Raw genomic sequence first — 27,103 nt, 5'->3', positions numbered from 1 at the left:
TTCGTTACAACGTCCAGTGTCAGAATGAATAGTGAGGGGACATAAACGTTGACATTCTAGTAAGGCTAGTGTTGAGTCAATACACTGCCACATTTTCAGATTTTCCTCCTAACACTAGTAATTAAAATTATTTAGGTATTAAAAATATTTCTTTTACCATTTTTAAAACAATTATGAGTTACAAATATTAGGGTTAAGTCATTAGTTCTAGTAATTCAAATAGTATTTTTTACGTATCCATTCTTCCTCTCGATTCAATATTTCCATCCTTGTCAGTGTCAATTTCTCTCATGACAATGTCAGTTTTGACATCATTGTCATCCTGTATATCTTCAACATCGTCCAGACTAGCTTGTCCCACTTTATAATCGATATCACTTCTCGAATGATTCGATTCAGTCACACCTTGTTTGGGACTTTTCATTCTATCTCCATTTTCTTCCATACTTTCATCGATTATTTCTAATCGAGATTTAGAAAAGAATTTATGCAACGATTCGATTTTATCCATCGCTCTATCATTTCTATCAGAGTTTGTATTCAGAGATGTATCTTCCGTCATACAAAAAGAATCGATTCTTCTAGATATTTCAGATATAGATTCAGATATTTCCGTAGTAGATGTTGATTTGTCTAGTCTTAATACTTTAGGCTTGATTATCATACTAGGCGGTAGATCAGGAATATTCCTCAAGTCTATAAGACTGATAGATCTGGTACTTAATTCATATTCTCTACTGTATTCTTCTGTTGATGGACCTGAACTATCATCGTAGTCTTCGAATGGGTAACGTTGTATTTTACGTTCTATTTCACGTACTACTTCTTCTGCTAGTTGCTTTATATGTGTTAGACGATCTTCTTCAGCTATCCTGTCTAATCCTCTAGATGATGGCTCATCTTCTTCTATGATGTCAGAGAGTTCAACGCTGTATGGGAGACATTGTATGTATTGAAGTGTTGGTGGTTTTGTATAAGCGGTGAAATTTTCCAAATCTTCTTGATCACTCATTGTATCATCTTCAAAGATCATTTTTAATTCGCATATTCTTATTATTGCTTCTTCAAATATATTATCTAAATCTTCTTTTATAAAACTCAAATCGATTACAGATTCGGATATTCTACGACTCGATTTCTCTGATCTGAAATCTGTAAGATCGATAACTGTATCTTGGGTTTGCGTTAATGTTGAGTCGGATTTTGTTTTGCTGACGTCACTAAACGTTTCTAACCTACTTATAGTCATATCTGATTTGGATTTTTCTGATAACGATGGTGTAAGGGACATAGATTTATTGGAATCTTTGAATTTCTCTTTACTACCGTAATTCTCCATGTATTTAAGTAACATTTCGACTAAAGTCTCATTGCTATCGTCTACCGGAGTTTCATCAATGAAAGATAGATTTCGTACATTACTATTGGATTCAGATAGGCTTACGCCTTTCCCGTTTATTTCTATTAAAGGTGTTTCCCATTTTCTTTCATCAGGACCAAAGAGAAATTCCATTAATGTTATTTTCTTTTCATCTTTTCCATCGTTTTCATTTTCCATACAGCCAGTTGTAGCCAAAAATTCCATGAGTGTTTCCATTTTTTGTTCCAATTCTGTATTTACCCTTGTTGGGACACATTTCTCCTCTTCATCGGGACTTACTTCAGTTTTAAAGCAACTACCACTACTTCCCTTTCTGCCTTCTCTTTGACTTTTAACTATCGTAAAAAAGAAATCTATTAAATTTGCTATTCTATCTGTCCCTTCTTCCTCATCAGAGGTAGTTAGATCAGATTCTTCTTTAACTAATGGACATCTTTTCGGGGTTTCGTCTAGTTTCTTCGCGAATACTGTCTCCTGAACCACTTGGAGTAAATCCCTGGCCAGTCTAACTGGAGATTTGGAGTCGATTGATTCGTATGTGGTGGAGGGAGCCGAGCGACGTCGGTCTCGGTCTATCCTGATGAAGTCCCAAAGCGAGCCCAGCTCCGAGGAGAGTGAGGCTCGATGGTTCGCCAGGCTGGTGCCGAGACGACGTATTACCTGAGAAAGATATACAAATACAATTTGCAACTTCTTTACCTGATGCTCATTTGTTTTAAGTAAAATTTAAGCTTTTTATGTAAAAAAAAATGTCTTAAAACGTATATTGTTAGTAGGTGGATAAAACAAAAAGTTTTTCCTGAAGATATTTGTCAGTATTTACTTGGATATGACTCCATACTTGTATTTTCTAAAGTAAGCGTGTCATTTTTTCTGAACTATAGTATACCTGCCACACTCAGGACCGCCACGCACGTAGTTTTCGCAAAGAGAGTCTCTTGAAGCGCGCCATTTGCGCCGCCAGCGCCTCCGCACCCAGCGAACCTACGCCCCCCGCGCCCACACCAGACCCCGCCTCGCCTTCAGAGTGAACCTACCGTACAAATATTTATTTGCTAGAAAGCATAATTTGGCAACTCGTATTGATACGAGTATTACGAGTATTCCGAATATAATTTTACGTGTAGATGTAAGGGGCAGCACTGCGCAGTTGAACTAAAACTTACTACTGCAAAAAACACTTTATACGTCAAAATAAAAGCGTCGGTGGCTCAGAGGTTAAATACTTGACTTGTAATCTCCAGATCCTGGGTTCGAATCCCGCTATGTACCAATGTGCTTTTACACATGTACATTTATCCTATGTTCTTATTGTGAAGGAAAACATGGTGATGCTGCACATATCTGTGAAAGTCAAAGATATGTGTGAAGTGACGCACTGGACTAGCATTCACTATGACCTAGTCACATAACTTAGGGTAGGCTTCGAGACCCTCACGTGATGATAACGTCAAAATGGATTAAGACAGTCAAGTAAAAAGTGGTAGAAAGAAAACAACTAACCTCTCTCGATACGGATCTTCGGTGAATGAAGGAACGAATGTCTTTATCGGAGTGACCCTTCGCCCGAGTGATGCCTTTACCCAACGGAGACGACACCCTTCTGGTAATAAAAAAAAGATTACAACAACGTAGAAATCTTCAATATACAGTCATCAATACTACTTTACCACCAATATAAATGCTTAAATTACAAGGCAACGTAAATAGTGGAAACTAATATTGTATGGTTTCTTCGCGAGAATTGCGGTCCGTACACATAACGTCTACTCTAACGGTTATCGGTTCTTCGGGTTATATTCAGCGTGCTAATGTGAGTTCTTGAGTGGAGACCACGGGTCGGCAAACGTAGCGTAGGACGTCCTCAGGCTCGGTGGAGCGATGATCTTCGCAGGGCAGCTGGCAAGAGCTGGATGAGAGTGGCCGAGGATTGTGCTCAGTGGCGTGCCATGGGAGAGGCCTATGTCCAGCAGTGGACTAGTATAGGCTGATCATGATGTTGATGATGACACATAACGTTGAACTGACGCGAATCTATTCGGTTATAGGCATAACGACAAGGCAACTATGTAGCTCCGCCATCTTGAAAATTGCAGTGACCTTGACAAATAGGTTGCGAGCGACTGTCTTTGACGATGACAGGAATCGCGCGCTGTCAAACTTTATGATAGTGTTGCATTGCCCTTAGCGACTAAAATCCTGGTTTTTTCGATTTACGTTGCCTTGTATAAGGGTTTTATGGAACTAGTGTTTAGTTGAAATGTTTAAAATTAAATATAAGTAAGATTCTAATAAACAATTTAATAAAAAATATTTTAACTGACCTACAATGTGTCGGGTCGCTGTACGCAGTGGTGACTGGCGTTTTGCCTTCATTAACTGTGTTATCACTCGAAATGAAGCCCAGAGGAAATGTCGTACCTTAAATATAAGTAGTTATTAGTAAAATAACACTATTTAGCTGGTATTATATTATGTACTATGTTACTTTAGGAAGAAAAACGGACACTGCCGGTGTATCGCAACACTAGCCTTATTAAAATGTCGACGTTTATGTCCCCTCACTAATCATTCTGACACTTGACTTTGTAACGAAAACGCGATATTCGCGACACAAGATTCTAACTAAAAACTATGACTAAATCTATGAGCACCTAAAACATAAAAAGATAAATAAATATAATACATGCTAAATCTATTCTATTTTGTTAAAAACAATCAAAAATTGTCTAAACTGATATATAAACACGGCTAAACACTCACGTATATTCGTCCGGTGGCGGCACCGACTAGTTTCGCTCACTAAGCGACGGGCCGCGTCCGCGAAATAATACCAGTACCACTCACCCTGATGAAGGGCCCCCGATGGGCTCGAAACTAGTCGGTGCCGACACCGGACGAATATACGTGAGTGTTTAGCCGTGTTTATATATCAATTTAGTATAATGCCTCACGAAAGTTTGAATAATTTAAATTTTGTCTGTTCATAACTGTCTAAACTCTGGAACCGTTAGACCGATTTTGACGTGAGTTAGACGGGAAAGTATCTGATACATGAGGACATGTTTTGGGCTACTTATTTATTATTTTGCGCTGACGAACGCGGGCAAAAAACATACAAAAGCTATTCGAGTATAAAGAGAAGTTACATCTAAGAAAGACAATGTGTGAAGGAATGCAACACCATCTCAAAAGCAATACATCTGTGTTTCCTCTGGCACAAAAAAACACCATACCCGTAATAGCTCCCCTTGTGATGCTCAATCCGCGTTGTATCCGCGCTATGGCGGCGCGGTGACGCGGCAACGGCGCGTTACTTCCTTTCTCCTGCAGCACGAACCTGCCCAACGTCTTCCAGCACGCCTGGAGATACAATGAAACAGGAGAAAGGGATCAAGCAAGCGTTTACCCCACTCATCATTAATCTGGAGCATATAATTAAAAATTATTCAGGTTGACAAATAATTTTGAGGATCAGAACATATCCAGTCGCTGCAAAGACCACAATGTTAAGTGTTGCTCGAGCAAGATATTTGAAAAGGCGTTTGTAGTCGAGGAAATTAATCACCTAACCATTTTATTGACATGTCATTTCATGCTTAAATTAATCATAGCAATATACATTCATATAGCTCTTTGTTGACTAAATGGGAATAGAATTTATTTCTTTAACAGTGGTAAATATGAAGGTAGGTCTTTTGAAATTCACCTGAGCGGCGTAGACCACCTCATCATCAGCTAGGGGGCGCTGTTGTGGACCAGCACCAGCTCGACCACCCCATTCTAACTCCTCCACCAGCACGAACCTGGAGGATTAGAAGCAGTGGCTTTATGGTGGATTTGGATTGAACAGTATTTTCTTTCTGTACATTCTCTCTTCATCGATTAAAGGTAGGCAACGCATATGCAATTGCGTATTTCTATGGGCAACGGTCACTTCGTTATTTCAGCGATTTCAGATGACCGCTCGCTCGTGTGCCACCTTATGACATAAGATCCACACCTCGTCTACTCAGCAACACTACGGAGTTCACTTGACATGGCATGTCGCATGGTTGATGGAAAGTAAGCAGCAGACATCGCGAGGTTGGTCGTTGGTACGCGAGGAGTTTCCGAGATTATTATTAAGACATTCTTGTATTTATACCTTTTAGGATCGTCGTGACATCTTGCTTTAGTCAGTGCTTGGTAAACCACGTATGAAGCAGTAGCACTGAGAGGTACCTGGAAATTAAAGAAATAATTGATTTCAGCCAATAACATCTGTGTTAGATATAACCACACTTTTATCTTTATAAATCTCTTTCAAACTGTCCTAGTTTCGGGTAACATCTTACTGTTTTTTCCGCTTTCGTACACGGCTATCTCGTATACTTTGCCTAGACAACTTTGGCACTAATCTTTGTTATACCAGCTGTCACCCGAAACTCCGTCCGCGCGGATTAAAAATAAAATTAGCATTTGTGTTCTAGGCTTTTTACATTTATGCCAAATATCAGTGAGATGCAACCCTTCTTACATCTATCCATAAATTCAAACGTTCGCTTATAATATTAGTAAGAAGTAATATCAGATTGATGGTCCACTTCTTTCGACAATTTGCGGATCCAAAATAATTTCAAATATAACTTTAGTCAGGTAATAATTGTCACCTTAAGTATGGCATACGGTATCTCATGGGAGACGTTGTGCACACAGACAAGGAAGCTGTCAGGGCGACGAGGTTCCTCTTCATGTGCGCTGGACTCCTCGTCTGAAGGCACCGAGCGCTCCTGCGGCCTGTCAGTTGACGCTGATCTACTGGAAAATGGAGTACGAATAGTTGTTATATTGTGATTTTAAAATCTTTTGATTTAGAGCAGAAAGAGATAGAAAAGAGATTTTTTTCGTGGAAAGAGAACTTTTGTTACTGGAGATAGAGCGTCGGTGGCTCAAGGGTTAAGCACTTGACTTGTAATCTGCAGGTCTCGAGTTCGAATCCCTCCATGTACCAATGTGTTTTTCGATTTACATATGTACATTTATCCTATGTTCTTACGGTGAAGGAAAACATCGTGATGCTGCACATATCTACGAAGAAAATTCAAAGATATGTGTGAAGTCATCCCGCACTTGGTCAGTGTGGTTGACTATGGTCTAGTCATGCCTGCCTTAGTGTAGGCTCCGAGCCCTTCAGTACGTACGAAACGTCCCCTATAGTAAGCTGATGATCATGACTTAAAGACTATGCAGCGGTCACAAGTCTCTGTTTTAAACTTACCGTATACTAGTCAGCCATGCTCTACTGCTGGGGTCATCACCTACTCTCTTCAATAACAGCCGAGCTGCTGGCCGCGCTGTGGCTGCTCTCAGCACGCGCTCGTGCGGACCCAGAACACGCTGCGTCGGCGCTCGAGATGCAACTTCTTCGACCAACACATAACTGCCTCTTGCTGATCGGCATACACCGCCTTTTGATAAGCATTGCGCTATTGCCTGCAAAAGCAATTTATAGATGACTAACTTCTTGAATACTTTCTTGGTGCGGCTGTGAATTTGGTATTATAACATTTTATTTTGAAATTTTGCTTACAATTTCTATGGTATAGAAATTGTTTTTGCTTTTCAAATAAAAACTCAGCAACGATTTGTGTTTGCTGACTCCCATGGACGTCTGCAACACCAGAAGAACTGCAGATGCTATGCCGGCTGGAAATACTTGGGGTATTTGATTCCACGCTAAGTATGGAGATGTGTGACATACTAAGAGTGGTACATACTGTGCCGATCCTCCATAGGGATAAGAGCAGGTTGATGATGATGATGATGACGCAAATTCCTGAGTAGAAACTAGTATTTTCAAAGTCTATTGTTGGCATTGTACAGATGTGATTAACATACCTCATTAGCCGTAGTATCCTGTGTCACTTTCAGTATTGAATAAGGCTCATGTCGTGCCACCGCGTACACGACTAGGAAGTGTATCCGTCTACGCTGACGTGGCGAACCAGGCTCGGCGTCTCCCCTCCAGCTCTCGCCCGCAGACTCCTCGCTGCAGCGCGAAAAGATCAGCAGTGACGCCATGTTTAATGGCTGGTTGGTTGGTGAACTGGGAACAAATAAAACTGACATTCGAGAGACATCCATTTCAAATGAAGTTTAGAACGGAAATAATCCAATGAGGTTTTTATTTGAGTCTGGTCACTGCTTTCATCGGGCGTAAGGTGGCAGGGAGTAGAGGGAATTTAGCCTAAACTTAATTAGGATTAACTTAGCTTGAGGATACTCTAAAGATCCTAGGCATGGGCCGTTTACTACATTGTTAACACCGGATTATGAGGCCATCGATTCCTCATCATTACAGATTTAATAATCACAATCAAGAAGATTGTTCCTTATTCGCCTTTATTCAAATTTCTCACTAAGCTACATCAAGACAGTCAACTCACCGTAACCTGACATGTCTGTACCCTGGACGAAGGCAGTGCAGGGGAATGACTCGTTGTGACAACATGTAGTTGGTGTCCGCGTCATAGATTTCAAATCTAACGAATGCCAGCTCTGGAAAGTTTATCTGAAAAAAATTAAGCATTGCACTTTTAACCAAATCAGTGAGAAGTTTAACAGCGGTAGATTCTAGGCAACATATGTTGCACGAATGGGTCAGCTCGGTCACTGCAATTCTGTGATGAAGGTATGTGCCAGAAGGCTAATTTTAGTCTAAGGTCTTCTGCCCTTTTTAGTAGAAGGAATTCAGATGTATGTAATTAGAAATCGCTTTGCTATTTGGGAATGGAGTGAAGATTAAAATGGCGAACAAATCTTGGTGGAAAACCAAATAGAGTGCGATAGGGACGGGGAGATGTTGACTGTAGAATCTTAATTTCCAATCACCTTGAAATTAAACGTCTCATTCCAGACTGGATTAAGAGCGTTTCTTCTCGCCACTTTAGTTCTGATCTTCTTGCAGTCCGCTGGCACACCTAATATTTCGACTTCAACGAACGCGTTGTAGAAAGAATATACATTCTCAGCTACATATTGGCCGGAGATTACCGCTAGAGTGAGATGGGCTGCGTGGATACCGTCGAACTCTTTATCCATCGGATTGAATCTAGAAAGAGATAGAGAAAGTTTGGTAATTCCTTACATAAAGTTTACTGGAAGTAATGGTAAACATCAGGCCGCCTACATATTAGCTGCGAAGAAATGCACTGGACTGACTTAGAGTTGAAGTCGCGGGTTGATTGTAGCCAGCAGGCCAGAACGGTGACTCCACTGACTTAATGGTGTGAGGGCGTGTTTTATTTAGTCTTCCTATCTGACTTAAGGTAGTTGACAATCAGCAGTAGGAAGGACAATTGTATCGCAGTAGAAATGCCACTCTACCTCCTATACGCGATGTGTCCAGGGTCCCACATAACGTGAGGCTTGCGTACATATCCCGCGCAGCCGTGTCCTTCGAACATGGCCGCGTTGACAGCCATTGCCGCATCCTCGGTCTGATAGTTGAGTGCCACTAGCTGCACGCCACACGACCAGAATGTCACCGGGTCGAAGTTCGATGAGTCTATTCTTAGGCTGGAAGCGAAATTGCCTAAATCATTTCATATTATAAAATGTCCGTAAAATTAGACCTTATTCAGTTTATAACCTTTAGCGACTGGTCCTCGAAAGAAGACTTGGTTACAAATGGATTTATCGGTCTTTATTTTAAATGTAACGCTTATCAAATATCAATTTTAGTTTAATTTAAAAGGTGATTATCAAGTTTAGATCTCACTGTCCTTGTCCCAGTTACGTAGGTGTCGGACCAGGTTACTTAATCCTTAAAATCAATCTATCTATTAACTTAAAAATCTCTTACCCGGCGGGATAAGTCCTGACGAGCTGCGTCTCAGTATGTGCTATCAATGCCAACGGATGTTTTCTACAGATCTTCCTGCCCATAGCCTCGTTGATGGATGAACAACGGTAGCAAGGATGGTGCACCGCAGGAGCGTTGAGACAACGAGCGCGCGGTGTCGCTGATTGGGACTGAGCTACTTGCTACAGGAAATTGAAGAGACAATGAATTAGATTGTAGCCGTCTACTAAATATAGATTTATTACAGTATATGAAGGTTTTATTCGTTAAATATCAGGTCATACAACTCCGAGGGCTCAAGCCAGCTCAAGTAAGTTACCAGGCTTTATACGCCCCAATACCGCATAAATTTCTGATCAGATTTATGTTAGTTGGAAAAACAAGTGTGACGTGAGAGCTTTCAAGAGTAAAGTGAATAGGCATCTATTAAGCTAGGATACCATCTTTCCACCATATCATTACTTAACATCAAGTGAAGTCGAGGTCAAGTGCTAGCTTATCTATACTAATATTATAAAGCGGAAGAATTTGTTTGTTCGTTTGTTTAAACGCACTAATATCAGGAATTGCTGGTCCGATTTGTTGGATAGTCCATTTATAGAGGAAGGCTTTACGCTGCAACCAATAGGAGCGAAGCGTCAGTGAGTACTAATTATGTTTTTTTTTAATACTGTGCAGACGAAGTCGCGGCGACAGCTAGTTGAATATAAAACAAACACAGGCTGTAACAAACAATTGAAGAGGAGCTTAGCACATACGGGTATTAATACCCCTCACGTAGTTATTATACTGACCGTAGCAGTACTGTCGCTGCTCTCCGAAGACTCAAAGCTGCTGGCAGGGGCGCTGGTATCGGTTACGTGCCGGCCCGCGCTCCCCGCACCTCCCGCGTGCTTCACTGAACTACGCGGCGACAACGGGTTTAGACCGCGGAACTTTATCGCCTGGAAAGGAACAAAATCGAAAGTGTTTTTAAAGAAAGCCAGTACTATAGAAATGTTTATTTATTAGATTTGTTTGTTTGTTAGCATGGAACTCCAGAATGGCTGAACGAATTTACATCAAATTTGGAGCAGAGATAAAGTCTGTAATAGGGCAAAGAGTACTCAGTGTTTTTATAAGATAAAGGGGCAAACGAACTGCGAGAACCGAGGTGTTCTTCGGCGCCCATGGACATCTGCTATACCAGAGGAACCGCAGATGCGTTAGCCTTTGAGATGATAAGCTTGCTTCTTGAAGGACCCTAAGTCGGTTTGGAATTACCGCCGAGGACAGACCATTTCGTTTTAGTTTTTATTAAATAAACGCGGACGAAGGCTTAGGCACCTAGTAAAGATATATTACCTGTACATAAGTGACCATGTCACTCAGTTCTCTTGCAATTTGATTACTTCTCTTTCTATTGGCATGCTTGATGCTGCCCCCAGCATCACCGTCTCCGTCACTCCTACGCAAGCTCTGGTAGAAAGAGAGAGAAGTCCGACCAACTTTCTCTTCCATTGAATTAAGAATTTTGTGGAGTTCCTTTTCTAGAAGATACAATTTTATTTAATCAGATTACTTACTAAAGCGAATATTTGGATGGATGGATGTTTAAAGGTATCTCCAGAACGGATGCATGGATCTCGCTGAAATTTGTTATAGATATAAAACATAATCTGGAAGAACGCATAGGCTACTTATTAAGTTTTAGATAGCAAGGATTTTTTTTTAATTTGACGCGGACGGATTCGCAGGCGTCAGTTAGTAACATTAAAATTCGAAAGTTTAGATGGATGGATGTTTGAAGGTCTGGAAGAACACATAGTTTACATGTTAAGTATTTTTTATTTCCTTGCGGAGGAATTCGTTGGCAAAAGCTAGTATTTAAATATGAATATGGAAGGTACATCTTTATGTGTAAAAGGAAATTGGAAGAGGTTAAATTTTTTGCATATTAAAAAGATATAAGACTGTGGTACTATAATATGTCTCTGTGTATGAGGAAGTATCACTCACCATCTATATCCTCGTCATCTTCATCATAATCTTCATCAGAGAAGTACTCAGTGAGGGAACTGCCAGCTGATTGGTTGGACATTATGGAACTTGTTCGGTTGCTCTGCTCCGGGAGGGAGGCGCTAGTGTGTCGCATACCGTTAGACCTGAGAAAGATGGAATAATAACCATATTATGAAAAAAGGTAGCAAATAGGCAAGCGAGGTCTGAAGAATTCGCTAAATTAGCGATATAATTGTCTAAAGAACATCTAACTAACATTAAAAATGCGAAAGTTAAGATGGATGGGTGTTTGTTTGTAGGTATCTTCAGAACATCTGCATCAATATCGCTGAAATTTGTCATAGATGTAGAACATAGCCTGAGAGAACATATAGGCTACTAATTCATCATCATCAGCTCATTATACGTCCCCACTGAACAAATTGGAGCCTACCTTAAGTTGACTATCACTAGGCTACTAATTAAGTTTATTTTATTTCCGCACGTAAAGAATCGCGGGCGACAGCTAGTCTGTTATAAAGATGCTTAACTTTAACGGAAAGAAGAGAGAATGCACAGAAAAGGGATATTACATTAGAAAAGAAACAGAAGGGGAAGAGAACTATTTTTGTTATATGACACACAGAGTAAGAGACAGGGCGGATATAGTTGTAAGTCCTTTTTAAGTGCTTCTATTGCACCATTCGATCCTACAAAATACTATAGACAGACCTGAAAGCCGTGGCTAAAACACCTCCATATCCTTGCGCGGAACTGGCGCCTGTCAGCCCGATTGTAGGACTGGATTCTACTGGTAGAAGCTTCTTGTTCTTTATCAGCACCTGAAGATACAACACATGAATCTGGATTTGTTTAGTTCGTAACAATGATTGTTTACTGAATTCCACAATTGTTTCCGCAAACCACCAATAGATGGCGCTGCTCGTAAATTAAAACGCGCTAGAGAGATGTTATTGCATAATTACTTACCTGATTTTTTTGTAGTAGTATTTGGCCTGTCAAAGTGTTGAATAAAGTGATTTGTGCAAGTGTGACCGTGTTCGTGAATACTTAAATAGTTTTATGTACAGGATTCTTCATACGCATAACCTCTTGCAAATAAAACATACTTTCCAGTCTTCTACTTTTGAAGACATCGGTTTAAAGATCTTTTTTTACTCATAAAAAACACAAAGTTTCGCTTACAATGAGTATAAATGTAAAATATAACATAAGGGCTTGCGGGCTAATATAGTAACCATATATAAAATTAATATAAATCAAAAACAGACCTTCGTACAACTATAAGAAGAAGAAGACACAGTGCATAAATTCATCTATACTAACGATCTTTCTTAGTGACGATTTAATGTAATTAATGCAGTGCAGTTTTGTTTATAAGAAAAGGGGGCAAGTTAGGAGCAAGAAAGCAATCCTAGTTGAGCATTTACAGACGACCGTCAGAAACTGCAGATGCGTTGAAGGCCTTTGAGAAAAAACGTTTAAATCTTGAAAGAATCGAAGAATCCAGACAAAGTGCACAACGCAATTGTGTGTGGCATGCAATCTCTTGATAACTTCATCATCGAAAACCTTACCTTGTATTTGAGTTGTTCTGGACTAGGTAACCTTGGTTCGTCTGTGTAGTCGACTTCAAATAGGAATGACGTCACCAGTTTATCTCCGAACACTGCCTGGAAAACAGAGCTAGTGTAAAAAGCATCAACATGTTACGATTTCCATAAAAATATGTACAAAAACTTGTGATTCTTATAATTTGGGGAGAGGATTTTTGGCAAGTGTATATGGTCTTAATAATTACACGGATTTCGTCACGTGAGGTGATGTTTGATTTGTGTTGTTTTCCTGAATATCATAAGGGTGTGGTAGAGCGTCGGTGGCTCAGTGGTCAAGCACTTGACTTGCAATCTGCAGGTCCTGGGTTCGAATCCCGCCATGTACCAATGTATTATTCGATTTTCGATTTACATATGTACATTTATCCTATGTATGATGCAACATCTGATAAGGAAATCGATGATATGTGTGAAGTCAACCCGCACTTGGCCAGCGTAGTTGACTATGACCTAGTCACCTATGAGCCCCTCGGTGATGATGGTACATGTACACACTGACCTCGAATGTGCTGGCCATGACTTGCTGCTGTGGTAAACTGCAATGGTTCTCGATACTCAAAATCAAAGGGTACGGAGATGTTACAAACGCGCTTCTGTTGAAAGAATATGCCAATATTATGGCAATTAATCTTACTAATATTATAAATGCGAATGTCTAGATGGATGTTTGTTTGAAGGTATCACCAGAACGGCTATATGGACCTTGCGGAAATTTGTAATAGATGTAGAACATAGTCTGGAAGAACACATAGACTACTTATTACTAATTTAATTCAGCACCAACGGAGTTGCGGTTAAAAGTTAGTGTTACATATATTAAAACTGCACATATCTGATAAGAAAATCAAAAATGTCTATTTAACAGTGGTAGAGCCCGCTTTAACATCTTCGCACGAATTGTCCCGGCTCGCCCGGTGAAATACCACGACCACAAAGAAGACAGGCGTCAAGTGGAAGCTATTCCGCGTTTCGTCTGATGAGTGTGCGTCCTGGAGGCCTAATTTAGTCCTCTTTCCCTATCCACCCTTTTTCTTATAAGGAATGGATGGGAAGTGGAAGTGGACTTTCCGGATGAGAGGATGCATGGAAAGGGAAGATATTGTCTTTCTGTTCCTCCTCTCCGCCGTCGATTAAAGGTAGGCAACGCATATGCAATTGCGTATGTCTATGGGCAACGGTCATTTCGCTATTTCAGCGATTTCAGGTGGCTGCTCGCTCGTTTGCCACCTTATGATATAAAAAAAAAATAAGGCCTCAGGCAAATCGGTTTGTACTTTGGATTAGTTCGCACTTGAAGCATGTCTTGTGTGTGGTAGTGTTCGGATGTTTCTGGTGTCCGCCATCGTTAAAATATCATTATTAACCTGGCAATAGTTTCCACGACTCTTCTGAAAGGTATTTTTGTGGTGAACGTATGCCCGTGGTAGATGACAGGACTGCCATCGTCTCCATCCCAGCAGTCCAGTTCTACACATCTGCAGCCTGTTAGCAACACCTGAAAGTAATTATATTCAAAGGTTTTATAAGTATCACTACCAAGTATTCGATCCTTATTTAGTTCCAAATCTTAAAAAGTTCTAACTGCCGTATATATAGTAGTTAAACAGTTAAGATGTCAACATTTTTGTACGTTTATATATGTGTTTGTGTGTATGCGTCCAGTACTACTAAGCAGTCACTGGAGGAACCATACGGGGTTTTTTCAGCCTTTCTCAACGTCCCAAATGTCTTTATACTACGTTCTTTCAATTAGGCTTCATCACTTAACGCGCCGACGTACCTTTGAATCTTTGTTTTATATTTTGTACCTATCATCTTTTTAATTGTAAGGATTCATCTAACAGAACTACCTTTTAGTCTACGCTTCATTAATCAAGTAAATTATGATCTTCTTTAGCGTAAATAAAAGGACGGTTTTTGACGAGTGAAGTATCATTCGATTCGTCTTCTCCTTAGTGTCATGGAGACAGTAAGGGTTTTGTTTTTAATTAAGTTATAAGATGTATTCATTTATTTATCATATTCTTAACATAGTACATTTCATATATAAAATAAAAAAATAAACAAAACATATTATATTAAAAATAGAACACCAACGGCTGCGGGTCCCATCAAACAAAACAGAGGTCCGTGCTGCAGACAGGAACCTTCTCACGATGCGTGCGGTCTCTAGGATAACCGCCTTTTGTATCGGGTCCTGTTTAGCGAGAGCTTCTTCAGATGTTGGTCGAAACTCTTCGCTATCAGTCCATTCACCGGTATGACTATCGGAATAATGGTAGTCGATTTCATACGATTCGATAAGTAATATTATTAAGTCTGTATATTTCTTACTTGGCTGTATAACTCAACAGAAGACTCTCCTTTAAGTTGATGACCAGTTAGATAAGTGTTATGACTGCTTGCTATGTAATATCGACTCAAAGGTCCTTCCATTTGTCTTGATATGGTTCTACTCTTCTCTTCTTCTTCTTGAGCTGGTTTCCTATAAGGATTATTTAAAATGTACATAAAAATTTTAACGCCAAAGTCGCTAATAGCAGATCCTATAACAATAATATTTGTTGGCTGACGACTGGTGAAATACCACGACCATAGAAGATAGGATTAAAAGTGGAAGCAATTCCGCGTTTCTAGATATTACGTTCCTGGAGCCTAATTTAGCCTCTTCCTTATAATTCTTTCCTGATAACTAAAGGCGGAATGTGGGGGAAGTCGATTTGGCGGAAGAAGGGCGTCCCGGAGGCCTCATTTAGTCCTCTTTCCCTTCCCATCCTTTTCTTTATAAGGAAAGGATGGGAAGTGGAAGTGGACTTTCCGGATGAGAGGATGCATGGAAAGAGAAGATGTTTTCTTTCTGTGCATCCTCTCCTCCGACGATTAAAGGTAGGCAACGCATATGTAATTGCGTATGTCTATGGGCAACGGTCACTTCGCTATTTCAGCGATTTCAGGTGGCCGCTCGCTCGTTTGCCACCTTATGATATATAAAAAAAGAAGGGACGCATAAGAAGGGAAAATATCTTCTATCTGTGTGTCTCCATCTACCTTGATTAAAGGTAGGAAACGCATCTGCAATGATAAACAAATGGGCATTTGCTTTTTTAGCGAATTCAGGTGGCGACTTACTCATATGCCATTTTATTATAAAAAATCACACTCCATGTGACGCGTACTAGATGCACGTTCTCCTGATTGATCTTTCATACATCAAATCTAAATTATGGTCACCTTTCACGTAATTTCTAAAATCTTCATCAGACCAGATAAAGTTTTGTTATACTAAATTCGTACCCAAAATAGCTGTTGACTTGCTGCCTTCTCTGTTCAGGAACGAATGCGTAGTTATCTTTGTCAGTCAGAAATCGGACGAAACCTTCGAATGATAGACAGTTTTCCGCTCTTAATGATGGGTCTGGTTCATGTCTCTGAAAGATTATTTATACCATTAGTTTTTCCTACCAAGAATGTCGTGGGTGCCTTCAGGAATAGGGTGAAAACTTTAAGCTGCATACTACTTAAGAACGCAGTTTGAAAAGTCGATAACTCGGTCGTTATATAACCGTATAGCAGGTGTCCTGTTGGGATTCTACTGGTGAGTAATACAACTGCGCCCTAATAGTGGTCTAGCGTTATTTTATTCAATACTAGCTGTCGCCTGCGACTCCGTCCGCGTGGATATATAAAAAACTTAATTAATGTAGCCCACTCATCCATCACATTTACCAAACATTCGCATTTATAATATTATTGAGTTAAATTCAACACAGTTCTTCAAGGCATAAATTCGAAAAAAATGAATAAATAGTATCCTATGTCCGTCTCCTGGCTCTAAGCTACCTCCTCACCAATTTTCAGTTATATCGGTAAAGCCGTTCTTGAGTTATAAATAGTGTAACTAACACCACTTTCTTTTATTTTATTCAATATATTTTCACCGGTGACTCTGTCCGCGTGGAATTAAAAATTTAATAGTATTGTGTTCTTCTAGGCTATGTTCTGGAGATACCCTGTTACAAACACCCATCCATCTAAACATTTGCATTTATAATATTAGTAAGATATACATACGTGTATAATATCTTTCAGTTGCTGTTCATTCTTCGGTTCGTTTTGTCTTGTCTCGCAGAACTTGCCTAGCGTTGGCAGAGAGAGGACGCGTCCGCTCATGTCCGGACATGCTCCTGTAATTATCATCATCAGCTCACTATAGCACCACTGAGGGTCTCGGAGCCCAACCTAAGTTCACTAGGTCATAGTGAATGCTGGTCCAGTGGGTCACTTCACACATTTTGACATTCACAGATATGTGCAGCATCACCATGTTTTCCTTCACACTAACAACATAGGATAAATAAACATATGTATAGTAAAACACATTGGTATATGGCTGACCAGGTACCCGGGACCTGTAGATTGCAAGTCAAGTACTTAACCCCTGAGCCAACGACGCTTTGTTTTCGTATCACTGACGCTATGTTTTTGATTATTATTAACGTGTTAAATTTAAAATGTTAGTTAAATCCGAAACGAGTATTGATTTTGGCATTTTTTCTGGTACTTGCCTGGTAACGCTGCAGCTGCTAGTAGATCAAAGTCTTTCTTCCTGTTGGCTTTATCGCTTGGAGGATCCAGGTCCAAAGATCCATTCCTCGTTAATAGACCTGAAAAGATATTTACAGACTCGTGGTGATGGTGATATTCCTTAGGATTAATTACAAAAATTTAGTTCGTATTTTTTTTATAGAAACAACACCTAAAATCTCTCTACGATCGCTCCGTCTCTGTTTTTTTCTTTACTTTACTCATCATCATTTTCAGGTCAACAAGCAACAGTGGAAACAGTGGACAGGTTACTTAGTTAGGGAGAATTTAACTCCAGACTTTCCTTTATTTGCTAAACACTAAAAAGTAGGCGTAGGCTTAATATCTAAGCATGGGTTTACCTGTTCTGAAAGCAGTCTTGTTGCGGAACAGCTCTGGTGAGCTCCGACTCTTCTCAGCGCCCAGCAGTGGGCAACGAGGTCTTGGGACTGCTAACTGTTCGAACACGTCTCGTAATTCTGACCGCATTACTAAACTGAAATAAACCGAAATGTGTCAAATTATAGTAACTGCAATGCCTTTAAGTGGTCAATGGGTCCCTTAGTGTAGATATAATATGAGAAATCTATACTGAAGTTGTGCTAAGTAACCATTAAACGTATACCAATAGATAACGACTGCTACTTTGCTATTGCAATCTTTAGATCGTTTTAAATTGAATCAAAATGTTTCTAAAAACCACGGCGGTGGTAACAGTGGTAGAGCCCGCTTTAACATCTTCGCACGAATTGTCCCGGCTCGACCGGTGAAATACCACGACCATACAGAAGACGCGCGTCAAGTGGAAGCTATTCCAACTACAGTCTAATGAGTGTGCGTCCCGGAGGCCTAATTTAGTCCTCTTTCCCTTCCCACCCTTTTTCTCATAAGGAAAGGATGGGAATTGAAAGTGGACTTCCCCGATGAGAGGATGCATAGAAGGGAAAAATATTTTCTTTCTGTGCATCCTCTCCGCCGTCGATTAAAGGTAGGCAACGCATATGCAATTGCGTATGTCTATGGGCAACGGTCACTTCGCTATTTCAGCGATTTCAGGTGGCCGCTCGCTCGTTTGCCACCTTATGATATAAAACAAAAACGGATGAGAAATAAAGGTATCACTTGGAATAATATTACTATAGTTAGCTAATGTTCAACTCACCTGAAACTTCTAAATAGTGCGACGAAATCAATAAAGTCTAATTGTGTATCGTAATTAACTGAGCCAGTCCGTAAATTTTTCAGATGCTCCCAGAATCTCTCACTAGTATCCAGTCTTCGTAGACTGCAAGAAAATAAAGATTAAAACGTATAAGATTGTAATTCCCAATGTAGTCCAGACCCCTTGAGTCCTGGGGTAGGTTGAAGGAAGGCAATAAAGTTGACAGTTCACAAATTGAAGAACATAGCATTAATTGAATGAAACTAATAACATTTCGAGAGTGGTGTAAAAAAAACGGGAATCCGCTTTAGAAGCAGGGTCGTCTAGTCCAAAGATGCAATGGATAGAGGGCACCAGTGCGCCAAGTTTTCTGGGCACCAGACTATATTACTTTTTAGGGTCGCCAGATTGATTTTAGTACTCTGGCGTGAAGATGGCTATGTTTAGAAGGTTACTAAAATAAAAATGAATAGGACAGTAGAATGATGTGATTACCTGCTCCTATTGGGTGAGCCTGACATGATGGTGGTAGCTGCAGTAGTAAGACTGCTGTGCCGTGGTGGACAATGCTGATGATGACCAGCTGCTGCTGAGTAAGAACTATAAAAAAAGAAAGTCAAACATTAAAAGACCAGTAGAGTGAAAGATTTATAAAATGCTAACTGAACTTGAGTTTTGAGTTAAATGTTTTAAAGAAAGAAAATCTAAAAGACCTAATATTAGTCGTCTTCCCCTTGCCACCCTTATCTTATTAAAGATGCGATGGGAAGAGGAAGATAAATTTGACATAGGAAGGCACGTAAAAAGGGAAATATCCACGATGCATCGTCTACTCTATGGATTAAATGTAGTCAACGCATAAACAAATACTGATGTTTATGTAAGATAGCTTCGCTGTTTAGGAACGAATGAATGCTTTGCTACTTTAACAAAACCTGGTACATCTCAGAGTGGGTTAAGGTTAGGAAAATCTTGATCAAAGGACAGTATTCAAGAGTCTTTTGTTTCATTTATTTGTGTATTCGAAAGGTTTTAGTCTTAGAATTACTAGTGGTAGAACCCGCTATAATATCTTCGCAGTTATTGTCCCGGCTCGCCCGGTGATATACCACGACCACACAGAAGACAAGCCTCAAGTGGAAGCAATTCCGCGTTTCTTCATATAAGTGTGTTTTTCGGATGCTTAATTTAGTCCTCTTTCTCTTCCCAACCTTTAATTCTAAGGAAAGGATAGGAAGTGGAAGTGAAGTTTCTGGATAAGGGGATGCATGGAAAGGGAAAATATTATCTTTCTGTGCATCCTCTCCTCTATTGATTAAAGGTAGGCAATGCATATGCAAATTCGTATGTCTATGGGTAACGGTAAATTCGCTATTTCAGTGATTTCAGGTGGCAGCTCGCTCGTTTGCCACCTTATGATATAAAAATATATGTGTATACCTGTGTCTAGGTGATCCCTGAGGAACATCGTCTTCTCGAAGACCGGAAAACGTCGCGCCGTAATTCTTTGGTGAACTCTTCAATTCCGATGTTGATTTGTTTTTCTGTAAATTAAATTAATGTTAATAAATCGAACTACGTCAATAATCTACGTGTAAGTGACGTCAGCTTGATGAAATATCCATATGACCATTTAACATTAGATACGATCAAGCCTTGATTTATCTATACTTATAAATAAAATTGCAGTGTTTGTTTGTAATATTGAAACAATACACTGTTAGTATTAAGTGAATGTTACCTTGAATTTGATCCCAGAAGTTCTTAGCGAGTCGGAATGTGAGTCAGTGTATGCTCCCCGAACTGGTGTAGAGTGGGATGATACAGCGCAAGCTGATTCTCTACCACCAAATACCTGGAATGCAATGCAGATACTATAAACTTACTGATATTATAAATGCGAATGTTTAGATGTATGTTTGGTAGAAGTTAGCTGTAAAACAGCTGCATTGATCTTAATGAAATTTGGCATAGATGTAGAGCATAGTCTGGAAGAAAACATAGGCTACTAAGTTTCTTTTTATTCCCGGAAGACGGTGGTTCTACGTGACCTATTTTTTTAGGTTTTTTCGACCCCTCGGTGACCACTCGTAGTATATGCCAAAAGCCTCCTCTCCCCCTTTAGTTATTACGTAGTAATTAATAATTATGATTTAAAATTATTACGGCGCTCGCTCGGCATATGTGCGTCAGTACCAACTGTGCCAACCAACCAGTTCTAATATAGGTCGAAAATATATGAGTTTTCTGTCAGTAAAATTGACTACGTGACAAAAACCTAGCCACCCCGACCATGTGACTTACCGTAGTATTTTAAAGACTCCACTCAACCCCCTCTAAACGGGTCACATAGTATGGGTACGTTCCCTAATGAGATTAAATCTTGGTTACAAAAGTAGCGGTAGGCCTAAGAAAATGTTGCGAAGAAGGAGATGCTAGAGAGAAGAGTGAACTTTATGATACCTGATAGAGATATATGTAGAGTAAAAACTAACCCTAATAGCGTCAGAGACGACAGGTTCACAGCAGCAATTGTCCTCATAATATAAAGCGGTGTACTTGTTCTTTAGCCAAGCGAGACTCCGATCTGCAAGCTTAGTCTGAGTCATCAGCGCTCTGATCACAGCGTGGAGACCCACAGCCCATACCCTGGATAAAATAAATTGACAATAATTTACACCCCACTCAAGTGAGCTTCGGTAGCTCAGGTATTTAAGCACTTGATTTATAATCTCCAGGTCCTGGGTTCGTATCCTGCCATGTACTAATCTGTTTATCGATTTACATATGTACATTTATCTAACGTTCTTATGGCAAAGGAAAACATCACGCAACCTGCACATATCTGAGAAGAAATTCAAAGATATGTGTGAACCTGACTATGGCCTAGTCACCGCTAACTTAGGGTAAGCTCCGAGCCTACCTGAGAGGTAAGGGTAGGTAGATGAAACTTAAATAAAACATTTTTAAATATACACTTACCTGTAGGAATAATTTGGTAGTAAAAAATGTACAATTCTGTTATCACTTAATGTTCTTCCGTACACTAAAGTAATTATCTTTGGACTTCCACAATCATCCAAGCCGTGTCTCTTTCCGCAGGAGATCAAATCAGCGACATCTCGCGGTTCTAATAGTTTCCCGCCCAAACGCATGTCTTTGACACACTGCAGGTCTATGAAACTGTAAATTATGTTTAGTTTCACTAGATGGCAGCACAGTCTATAGTCAAACTATCTGGAGAGAGAGGCGCTACTATAGTGTGTCTATTTAAGATAAATTAGTTTGACAATTCACTAGAAATGGGTTAAGTAAAATCGATTAAGAATTTTTCAGATTTTCGATGGTTGTTCTCATAGAACTTGCAATCGAAAATTTCGTGATTATTGTTTTTGAATTACAATATAAATAAAATTGTTTCTTTCTATTCCTACTTTATCCTTCATAACTACATAAAGAAATAAGACCACAGATTGCGGTGTTGAGGAACAAAAAAGATTTTTTTTTAAATTGTGCGATACATAGCCAAATAATTGTAATTAATTCAAAAACTAATAAAATACCTTAATTACAGTATCCATTTGTTCGATTAATTTTATTACAAGATCAATTCTCGATAGTTCACAGTTATTCGTTGTGCGTGAAAGTTTGACACTTTTTTCTTTTTTTTTCCTAGGGAGTAGGAGGAGTGCTTAATGCATACTCCGCGCCCCGGGGGGGACGCGGTAGTTATATGGGATTCTCCTCCATAGCGGAGGCATACCCACTAAACCTCTCTGTTCCTCCAACGCATCGGGACGGGACCACGGGCACGCTTTCGCTCTCGTCCACGGCCCAGCTTATAAAATACCTAACTATAGTAGCCCGTCGCCCACTTCGACACTATGACAACCGTCCATTAAGTACAACATAAATCCTCATACAGAATTAATTCGATAATAGGCATCAGTTATCAAACTAATCTATCTTAAACAGACACAATATAGTATTATATTATACAGGTGTTAGAACACTGTAAACTTAACATATACAAGTTTAAAAACTCACCCCTCATCCCCTACAATTCCCGCTTCGTTCTCATGAGCTAGATGCGCTGTGTATTTAATAGGTATAACTTCTTCAGGATTATATGAGAGATTAATTTCTGGTTGCTGTACGTTCTCTGATGGGGTTTCACCTGCAAACATATTGTTAAACCGCATTCCAGACAAATAATGGTAAATTTCTTACTATAACTATTTTTGTTAAAGAAGTGTTGATTTACGAATGAAAAATCTTGCTAATATGTGAATGTTTGAACGCACTAGCTGTCACCCGAGACTCCGTCCGCGTGGATATATAAAAAAACGTAATTAGTGTAGCTTATGTGTTCTTTCACGCTATATTCTATACGTATGCCAAATTTAATCGAGATCCGTTCAACCGTTCTAGAGATATCTTCAAACACCAATCCATCCACATCACATCCATATAAACATTCGCATTTATAATATTAGTAAGTTAAATAAAAAGCAGCTCTTCAAGGCATAAATTCGAAAAATAAATAGTATCCTATGTCCGTCTCCTTGCTCTAAGCTACCTCCTCAACAATTTTCAGGCATATCGGTAAAGCCGTTCTTGAGTTATAAATAGTGTAACTAACACCACTTTCTTTTATATATAGTTAAACTTGATTAGTAGTTCATATATTCTTCCAGACTATGCTCTACATCTAAGTCAAATTTCAGCGAGATATATACACCCGTTCTGGAGATACCTTCAAACACACATCCATCCATCCAGTCGAACATTCGAATTTATAATATTAGTAAGATGTACCTCCAGAACGGTTGCATGGATATCCATGAAATCTGGCATAAATGTAGAACATAATCTGAAAGAACATATAGTCTACAAATTAAGTTTTTTTTTAATTCCTCGCGGACTGAGTCTCGGGCGAGCTAACTAATTAGGCTTACTTGTTCTGGCCTTAGCCTTATCTTGGCTTAAAACAAAAGAGAATCCTAGTAAATTATCATCACTAACCATGTTGTGACTGTGGTCTATGAGCTGTTCTACACCATGTTAATAAGGCGCAAGCTCGTTCTAATCTGAGATGTGCGAATGTCCCGTTCCATTCCGCCTCGCCAACCACACAGGCGGTGCCGTGATGCATTATCTGTATTACAAAAACGTTAAAAGCCTTCGCCATCAGCTGGACAAAAGCCTATCTCAAAGCCTTCGATAGTATGATTAATATACTATACAAATGGATAGTTTGATTAAGAAAGGATATTCTAGAAGACGCTATAAAAGGCTTTCCACTTTTCTCCTCAACCGAAAATCCTAGACTTACACAAAGCAGGCCTCAGTCAAACATATTGGCCTCTCCAAAGCTTGACTCTACATATTTTAATTTCTTTGCACTGTTAAGAACATTACCTGCAGAACATGTCTATCCATCCTTTCTCCGTTCTGAGGCGCGAGGGGAAACATGGTGACTCCGTGGTCGTGAGGCAGCGGCTGCACTGGGCAGTATCCTCCACCTTCCAGTTCGTATAATGCCTCGTTTTCAAACTCGCCTCCGCTGGTCTTCTGTGAGGGCGCGAAGACTGGCTCCTCGCATATGTTGATTGCTGTTCTGAAGGTAGACGATGTTTAACTTGGATTAAAGTAAAGGATTTAACATTGGTAGAGTCTGCAATAGAAACATGAATCTCTCTTCCCTTTCCATGCATGCTCTCACCCGGAAAGTCCACTTCCACTTGCCATCCATTGCTTATAAGAAAAAGTGTGGAAAGGGAAAGAGGACAAAATTAGGCCTCCGGGACGCATGCACTTCTTCTGTGTGGTCGTGGTATTTCACTGGGCGAGCCGGGACAATTCGTGCGAAGATGTTAAAGCGGGCTCTTCCACTGTTAGCGATAATGGTAGACAATCACCCGAACATTTTATTAATATCAGTTGGCTACTACCTCGTTTATATATTTTTGATCATACACCTTAAGTAATCCCCGAAGACTGGCTGCGTGGTCCTGGAGAGAGCGTATCTATGTTGGTGTATACTCGAGATGTGGTCCATGACAGCCTGCGTGCGGTAGACTTTCTCCAAGTTGACCAGACCTTCGGGACCGACGCGTTTCCAACCAGGTTCCTGTTCACCTTCCTCGTCGAAAGATGCTATGTACTAAGTAGAAACACAGTTAAACTTAAATTGGGAGAAGTAAGTATAGGTATCTTATATATATATAAATTAATTGCTGTTCGTTAGTCTCGTTAAAACTAGAAAACGGATGAACAGATTTATCTTATCTTTGTCTTGAAAGGTTCGTGAATGTCTAGGGACGATTTATAAGGTGAGAAAAATTCGAATAATTGCCGGAAACCCTAAAAACAGCCCATTTAGGTTTCCGTACCTCATAGGAAAAAACGGAACCCTTATAGGATCACTTTGTTGTCCGTCTGTCTGTCAAGACCCTATTTCTCAAAAACGCGTTAAGGTATCAAGCTAGAATTTATTTTTCCCATATAAACGTTTTCAAAATAAAATGTAGAGTCATATTGAACTTTATTGTCAATTTTTTTTTATTTCCGCGCGGACAGAGTCGCGTGCGATAGCTATCTTAAATAATTTAATCTTGGTAATTATTAAGACATAAAACTAAACAGTCAGAAATAAATCAAGTCATCATCAACCTGCCCTTATCCCTATCGAGGGTCGGCACAGTATGTACTACTCCTCCATACTATCAGCCGTCATATCCGAGTCTACCCCCTTCCTACGCACATCTTCTTTCACACAGTCATTCCATACTTTTTATGGTCTTCCTCTACCTTTGTAGCCATCCACATTCAATCTCATTACTTTTTTGCTTATATATCATCCTTCGCTTAACATGTCCAAACCACGCTAATCTTTTACTCCTTAATTTAATGGATTGCACGTTCATAATCAAAATTGAATTCACTTTCACTTCTGTTTTCTTATTTAATCTTTGTAGTAGTCAATACAAAGATTAAGTAGTCACTTACTCTTTGACAAACTTCTGTCAGCAACTTACCACAACTTACCACATGTATGTCGTTCTCTGTTAATCTCGGGTCCCGTTTACTACTGCTTCTCATAGGACTTGTCGTCGTACTCTGATCTGTTCTCTTGCTTTCTCGTTTGCTGTCTCTCCTTGGTGGTGTTCGACTAAAATATAATAAGGAGATTAAATCAATCATCAAATAACACGGTATATTTCTTCTTAGTAAATCTACTAGACCTGGGAGAGATTACTATGGCGCCTTTTAGATTAACAACGCAAACCTATGGCGCCTTTTTGGCGCCCTAATCCGTCGCCTAACCGCGCTCTATCCTAACGCCGGTCCTGTACTCTAATTCAATGGATATGAAAAATTATATTTACATACTAGCTGTCGCTTGCGACTCCGTCCGCGTGGATATAAAAAAAACTTAATTAGTGTAGCCTATGTGTTCTTTCAGAATGTGTTCTATGCCAAATTAAATCTCGGCCGTTCTACAGATTTCTTTACATCCATTTAAACATTCGTATTCATAATATTAGTAAGTTAAATAAAAAGCAGCTATTCAAGGCAAAAATTCGAAAAAAAATGAATAAATAGTATCCTATGTCCATCTCCTGGCTCTAAGCTACCTCCTCACCAATTTTCAGACATATCGGTAAAGCCGTTCTTGAGTTATAAATAGTGTAACTAACACCACTTTCTTTTATATATAGAGATATCTCTATGTCTATATTTTTTGGAATGTTTCTGTGTCTATGTATATGGAGAGATTAAAGCAACGGTGGCTCAGAGGTTAAGCACTTGACTTGTAATCTGTTGGTCCTGAGTTGAAATCTTACTTTGAAGGAAAACATCGTGATGCAATTTGCGCATATTTGAGAAAAAAATTAAATATATGTGAAGTGTTACACTGGACCAGCATTAACTATGAACTAATCACTAACTTAGGGTAGACTCTGAGACCCTCAGTGGGGACTTAGTGAGCTGATGATGATGGAAAGATTATAAGGAAATAACAAACAAACACTCACCTTTCTTCTTTCAGTGAATCTCTTTTAAATTCTCTTCTTTGTGTCGGAGTGGGTGTTGATGTAACAGAATGTGTACTAGTCAAAGATGGCGTCGTAGCCAGAATTTCTCTGGAAAAAAAATAAAAAAAACATTTTTTTATCATACGGTGGCAGACGAGCGAGCGGCCACCCGCAATCGCTGAAATAGAAGTGAACATTGCCCATAGACATACGCAATTGCATATGCGTTGCCTACCTTTCATCGACGGAGAAGAGGATGCACGGAAAGAAAATATTTTACCTTCCCATCCATCCTTTTATCTGGAAAGTCCACTTCCACTTCTCATCCTTTTCTTATAAGAAAAATGGTGGGTAGGGAAAGAGGACTAAATTAGGCCTCCGGGACGCACACTCATCAGACTGTACGCGGAGTTGCTTCCACTTGACGGCTGTCTTCTGTGTGGTCGTGGTATTTCACCGGGCGAGCCGGGA

At 39.7% G+C, this 27,103-nt stretch overlaps 2 protein-coding genes across 2 annotated transcripts in view; both read right to left on the bottom strand.

Moving 5' to 3' along the window:
* Positions 1-2,278: 2,278 nt before the first annotated feature.
* LOC106114753 (1-phosphatidylinositol 4,5-bisphosphate phosphodiesterase epsilon-1-like) lies at positions 2,279-11,989 on the bottom strand. The gene is made up of 17 exons (XM_013308074.1): positions 11,940-11,989; positions 11,226-11,371; positions 10,572-10,756; positions 10,022-10,171; positions 9,228-9,409; positions 8,750-8,941; positions 8,255-8,474; positions 7,810-7,934; positions 7,262-7,469; positions 6,642-6,856; positions 6,034-6,181; positions 5,529-5,605; positions 5,091-5,187; positions 4,618-4,744; positions 3,706-3,802; positions 2,885-2,984; positions 2,279-2,414 (listed from the first exon to the last, which is right to left on the bottom strand). The coding sequence occupies exons 2-17, from the start codon at positions 11,359-11,361 to the stop codon at positions 2,280-2,282; spliced, it is 2,394 nt and encodes a 797-aa protein (XP_013163528.1). The 5' UTR covers positions 11,362-11,371; positions 11,940-11,989; the 3' UTR covers position 2,279.
* A 1,309-nt stretch (positions 11,990-13,298) lies between these two features.
* Positions 13,299-27,103, bottom strand: part of LOC106114743 (1-phosphatidylinositol 4,5-bisphosphate phosphodiesterase epsilon-1) — a 15,229-nt gene continuing 1,424 nt past the window's right edge. The window contains exons 3-21 of the mRNA XM_013308063.1: positions 26,633-26,740; positions 25,641-25,749; positions 24,572-24,756; positions 24,012-24,210; positions 23,616-23,748; positions 22,638-22,767; positions 21,573-21,773; positions 21,086-21,239; positions 20,332-20,445; positions 20,031-20,134; positions 19,086-19,190; positions 18,591-18,713; positions 17,791-17,924; positions 17,410-17,508; positions 16,916-17,028; positions 16,139-16,272; positions 15,179-15,329; positions 14,209-14,339; positions 13,299-13,437 (exon numbers count right to left, since the gene is read on the bottom strand). Of these exons, the coding sequence (XP_013163517.1) occupies positions 13,299-13,437; positions 14,209-14,339; positions 15,179-15,329; positions 16,139-16,272; positions 16,916-17,028; positions 17,410-17,508; positions 17,791-17,924; positions 18,591-18,713; positions 19,086-19,190; positions 20,031-20,134; positions 20,332-20,445; positions 21,086-21,239; positions 21,573-21,773; positions 22,638-22,767; positions 23,616-23,748; positions 24,012-24,210; positions 24,572-24,756; positions 25,641-25,749; positions 26,633-26,740 (2,566 nt within the window). The remainder of the gene's footprint in view (positions 13,438-14,208; positions 14,340-15,178; positions 15,330-16,138; positions 16,273-16,915; positions 17,029-17,409; positions 17,509-17,790; positions 17,925-18,590; positions 18,714-19,085; positions 19,191-20,030; positions 20,135-20,331; positions 20,446-21,085; positions 21,240-21,572; positions 21,774-22,637; positions 22,768-23,615; positions 23,749-24,011; positions 24,211-24,571; positions 24,757-25,640; positions 25,750-26,632; positions 26,741-27,103) is intronic.

The sequence above is a fragment of the Papilio xuthus genome, unplaced genomic scaffold, assembly GCF_000836235.2.
Source record: "Papilio xuthus unplaced genomic scaffold, Pxut_1.1 DF829660.1, whole genome shotgun sequence".
Lineage (NCBI taxonomy): Eukaryota > Metazoa > Arthropoda > Insecta > Lepidoptera > Papilionidae > Papilio > Papilio xuthus.
This window is presented reverse-complemented; position numbering and strand designations above follow the sequence as displayed.

Bases quoted from the DNA above. Each gene is read 5' to 3' on its own strand.
- LOC106114753 (XM_013308074.1), bottom strand. From the start codon at position 11,361: ATGCGACACACTAGCGCCTCCCTCCCGGAGCAGAGCAACCGAACAAGT. The intron at 9,410-10,021 runs GTCAGTATAATA...AATTTCCTGTAG, and splicing joins GCAGCGACAGTACTGCTACG to CAAGTAGCTCAGTCCCAATC. The intron at 3,803-4,617 runs GTATGGTGTTTT...CTTATATTTAAG, and splicing joins CACAAGGGGAGCTATTACGG to GTACGACATTTCCTCTGGGC.